Source organism: Chelmon rostratus, chromosome 20 (assembly GCF_017976325.1).
Source record: "Chelmon rostratus isolate fCheRos1 chromosome 20, fCheRos1.pri, whole genome shotgun sequence".
NCBI lineage: Eukaryota > Metazoa > Chordata > Actinopteri > Chaetodontiformes > Chaetodontidae > Chelmon > Chelmon rostratus.
This window is the reverse complement of record NC_055677.1, coordinates 835,001-840,000: the sequence shown is the minus strand read 5'-3', so window position 1 is coordinate 840,000 and position 5,000 is coordinate 835,001. Positions and strand designations below refer to the sequence as shown.

General features: G+C 50.3%; 2 protein-coding genes across 5 annotated transcripts in view; both read right to left on the bottom strand.

The window, feature by feature from the left end:
- LOC121623616 (NACHT, LRR and PYD domains-containing protein 3-like) overlaps positions 1-5,000 on the bottom strand; it is a 377,011-nt gene that overhangs the window by 173,184 nt on the left and 198,827 nt on the right. The window lies entirely within an intron of this gene.
- Positions 1-5,000, bottom strand: part of sugct (succinyl-CoA:glutarate-CoA transferase) — a 56,781-nt gene that overhangs the window by 42,463 nt on the left and 9,318 nt on the right. For both annotated transcript variants that reach the window (XM_041961005.1, XM_041961006.1), the window contains exon 9: positions 4,021-4,116. In XM_041961005.1, the coding sequence (XP_041816939.1) occupies positions 4,021-4,116 (96 nt within the window). The remainder of the gene's footprint in view (positions 1-4,020; positions 4,117-5,000) is intronic.

Here is a 5,000-nt window from a genome sequence, read left to right as displayed (position 1 = left end):
CGGAGCCTTTTAGCCTCTTTTAGCTCGTAGTTTTGGATTGGTCGCAGTGTTTCCAGGCAGCCGAGCGAAAGCAGCAACCAGCAGACACACTCAGTCAGAGTCCAGCTGCTGAACACAGAGCGGCATTTAGCGGCTGAAGAGCTGGAGGAGACCAAACACAGAGCGAAACCCCCAGCGTGTGGTTTACTTACACCTCACGTGACAAATTCATGTGATGACTGACATGTAAAACGTGTGTCAGCTTCATTCATCAGCTTCATCAGCTTCATTCATCTTATATCATCTAACATTTGAATGCAAGTGAATAAGGTCTCACTTCCTGCCGATGTGTTCATTAATCACAATATTCAGACCGAGTCCCTTCAGGAAAACAGACATTCAACAATTAACAGACTGAACGTGCGTTAAAAGAATTTAACTGGAATCGTCGTCACCCAACGATGACAAAGCTCAGCGATAAGAAACTTACATCACTGTTCAAAAATCAAAGAATAACGTGTTTCTGCACAGACTCAAACAAACATTTAGCATTTATTAACGAGTTCACATGTAACGGTTCGGCTGCGGCTCAGGAGGTGCAGCAGGGGGTTCGATCCCCGGCCTCGGCAGTCTAACGCTGACAGTGAGCTGAGAGCGGCGTAGCCACCATCGCAGGGGTGTGTGTGTGTGTGTGTGTGTGTGTGTGTGTGTGTGTGAATGCAGGCTTCTGCTGGAAATGATCTTTGAGTGGTCGTCACACTACTACGTTACAGAAATACAGTCCATTTATCACTCGTGTAACTTTTCTGAACTCCCCCGGCGGGGGATTAATAAAGTCTATCTTCTCTTATCTTATCTTATCTTATCTTCTCTTATCTTATCTTATCTTAAGTAATGTAATGGACAGAGGTGAAACCTCTCTGGAATAAGTTTGTTTGGATGCTGAACCGTCTTACGGTGTGTTGACATAATGCGGCTGCAGTGCAGAATATCTGGTTTCTCATTAAAAATCTTCATTTCTTCTGCGGGCAGGGATCAGCTCTTCTGCGTCTTTAGCGTCTGAGTTGAGCTTGTCCTTCCTGCCTGCAGTGATTCCCTCATGTGTCTCGTCTTTGACACGCTGCATGTCTCCGTTTTGGGAGATTTGAATTGACCCGTCTCAGAAATCAGATGTGAACTTTCAAAGCGTCGGCGGGGGACGGATGACTTCTTCAGCTCTAATATCTTCCTCGCAAAGCCACAACCGCAAAACACCAATAATTCTGTTGTTTCAACTGTCAGCCCGTCTGCTCCGCTTTCATCTCCGGGGGGGGGGGGGGGGGGGGGGGGGGCGCGGCATTGTGGGCAAGGCGGTTCACGAGAGGATTAGACCCGAGCGTTGGACAATAATGCTGCCAGCTGGTGAGAGACGTCGACCACAAGCATCGAGCCGCCGCTGAGCGAAACATCAGGCGGAGCTGACGGTTTATCTGCGTGTGCGTGTGTGTGTGTGTGTGTGTGTGTGTGTGTGTGTGTGTGATGGGTTAATGTGCACATGTGACTTATGAAGCTCCGTAATAACACAGTAACGTCTCCGTTCCCTCAGAGTCAGTAATGCGAAGCAGACCGAGGACTCAGGTTGAATCCAGTCAGAGGACGTGGCTCTCAGGGCTACGAACCACTTCCTGTTCCTGTTCCACTTCCTGAACATTCGAGGTCATCCATTCAGTCTGTCGACCTGAACGCAGATTAGACGCAGCGGACCAGGGGAAGCAAGGGAGCAAACGTGGAGAACGCTTTTTCAGTCTTCTCTGAAACTGTTGTCTCAACTCTCATAACACAACTTATTCTAAATCCCTCCCGTCAGTCCAGCAGTTCTGCAAAGCACAGATGCAAAGTGGTCTAGTTCAGTTTACCGGGACCTGTATCTGACGCGGGTCCGTCCATAAACCGGGTATCGGGACATTTTCCAGGTACTTCAAACGCCTCCTAACCCGGCGGTGTTTCAGCCTGAGCCGAAGCAGATCTGAACCGACGCGCCGTCCCAACACGAAGCTGAGCATCTGACCACGGATGTCGTCGACCTTTAACCTGAGGTCACACGTCGACAGCTGTCTCTCTGAGGTCATGTGACAGGTGACGTTTCACTGTCAGGTGTGGTAACAGATACTGATGACACTGGACAGACACCTGAGGCAGACTCCACCTCACAGAGCCAAGATACAAAAAACTCCCAGTGAACTGGCAGCCATGATGACGATGACGACGACGACGTGGTCAACAGAATCTTATTTTGCATCGAGCCTGCTTCAGCTGCATGCTGTATTTGAACTGTCTCAGTGCTTCCTGCGTTTTGCTCCATGCTCTTATTGTGAAACACGAGGCGACGCCCCCGCGTGCTTTCAGTTTTCGTGCCGTGCCGAAAGGAGATAATTCACGCTTTAACGACACCACAGAGACGCCGAGGGAGACGAGACATGTGTTTTATTTGAGTCTCTTATGTTTTTAATGAACTTAAAAATGCGATCGCGACACGAGAGACGAGGACGCAGGAGGAGAACTTAACTACCGCGTTCTCCTGCAGCTCATTTCTCAACAGGAAGCTAATATCATGTGTTCATTTAAAAACCAGTTCATCTGTGGAATCTGGTGCTTTCGTCTGTGGGAAACTCAAACATTCACCTGACGCACCTCGAAAGGATCAACACGTCCCAGAAATAAGCCGAAAACAAAAAGCGATACGAGGCGTCTGATAAGAGCCGGTCGGCTGCGGAGACACACGAGAAGATAATGAGGGACAACAGAGAGAAGAGGAAACCACTTCCATATGGAAACAGTGTGACACCCCAGCATTAAAACACCCAAAGTGACTGACACTAATCGTCTCTAATCGTTTTATAATTGTCTCTGTGTCTCCCAGCGCCTCCTATTCTCTTATTCCCTCAACACTCACGTCAACTTTCAGGATTTCTCCTAAACGATCCACGACTTCCTGGTCTGTTGACGCTTGCAGCTGCACCTTTAACCGCTGCAGCGCCGCCATTCGACAGCTCCCCAACAGCTGAAACACACCTGAAGAACATCCTGTCCTCTCAGGACCATCGTAACGAAACGGGGACGTTCTTCTCTGTCAACAGACGGTTGACGGGAAACGAAGGGACAGATGGACAGAAAGACAGACAGACAGAGAGACGGAAAGACAGACAGAGAGACGGAAAGACAGACAGACAGAGAGATGGAAAGACAGACAGAGAGACGGAAAGACAGACAGAGAGGCGGAAAGATGGACAGAAAGACAGACAGACAGAGAGATGGAAAGACAGACAGACAGACAGGCAGACAGACAGACAGGAAGACAGACAGAGAGACGGAAAGACAGACAGAGAGGCGGACGGACAGACAGAAAGACAGCAAGACGGACGGACAGACAGAAAGACAGACGGACAGAGAGACGGAAAGACAGACAGACAGACAGATGGACAGACAGACAGACAGACAGGAAGACAGATGGACGGACAGACCGACAGACTGACGGACAGACAGACAGACAGACAGGAAGACAGATAGGAAGACAGACAGACAGGAAGACGGACAGACAGACAGACAGACAGACGGACAGAGAGAGAGACAGACAGACAGACAGACAGGAAGACAGACAGACAGACAGGAAGACAGACGGACAGACAGACAGACAGACAGACAGACGGACAGACAGACAGACGGACAGACAGACGGACAGAGAGAGACAGACGGACAGATAGACAGACATGTAATCGTTCTTTGTAGAAATAGTTGTCTTTGACTGTCTGGACGTCTCAGTTAATTGTGACAGTTGATTTAGGATCTTTGTGACAGTTACAGTTACTTCTGGTAACTAGATTACATTTACTGCTCAGTAACAGATAACATGTGAAGTCACGACATACTGGACAAGCTAAACCTGAAGCTGCTCCTTCTGCCAGCCAGGCAGCTGGACCAGGTCTAGGTCTGTGCTGCGCAGCACGAGTCAGCCTACGAGGACACGTCTAACATAAAGGGACAGAGAGACATTCGGGGAGTTACCTGATAAGGTACGATGCTCCCGTGGGCCGTCCCCCAGCGCCTCGCCTCCATCCCCGCGTTCAAATAGTTAGAGGCAATATGGGTGAGACAGGAAACCTGGGAGACAGAGACAGAGCCAGAGAGACAGGGACAGAGAGTCAGAGAGAGAGACAGAGAGAAGCGTTAATGCGAGCTGTCCTCTGTCTGTCCGTCCCTGCTGCTGTTGGAGGTCTTCACTGACTCGTCGCTGCTGCTTCCTTCAGACTTTACAGCCACAAAACAGCTGGAGGACAAACCAGCGGCTCACCTTCAGCCTCGTGCGTCCACTGAATTCACAAGAGGCCGGAGAACAGATCGGCCTGGTCAGGACCTGATCCTGGTCAGGACCTGATCCTGACACCCATATGAGCTGCTCTTCACTAGAGTGTGTACATATATAGATGATGATATGTATAGATGTGGAGGGCTGGAAGGAAAATGAGCGTCAGGAACGGTTTGGCGTTTACTGGCAGCAGGAGACGCAGCGGCGGAGGAGGTGCTTTCACGTCCTGCTCATCTCTGAACATCGTCGCAGTCTGCGTGGAAGAAAGAGGAAGCACTGAAAAAAGATGGATGATTAGAAGGGAGAAGAGGAGCGGCAGAAGATCAGAGGTGGTCTGTCGCTTTAAAGGATGCTGACGTGACGGAGCAGACAGACGGGTGGCGCTGTCAATCACTGCTCTGCCACAGCAGGACCTCAGCTCTCACTCTAACTACAGGCTGCTCAGGACACCACATCTGAGACAACGCCGGCTTCAGTCTCCGTCACAAAGGCCTACGTCGGGTTAAAGTGAGCAGACGGCGGCTAAATCCGCTCTGACGGGAGACTCGCGGTCAGCCCGACACGAGACTCGAAGACAGAGATCCTGAGAGGACCGCAGGACGAGCGCGGAACACGTCCTTCATGCAGAGGAAGCCGAAGGTGCATCACGGCAGGTCTTTACTGTTTCACCACCATGATG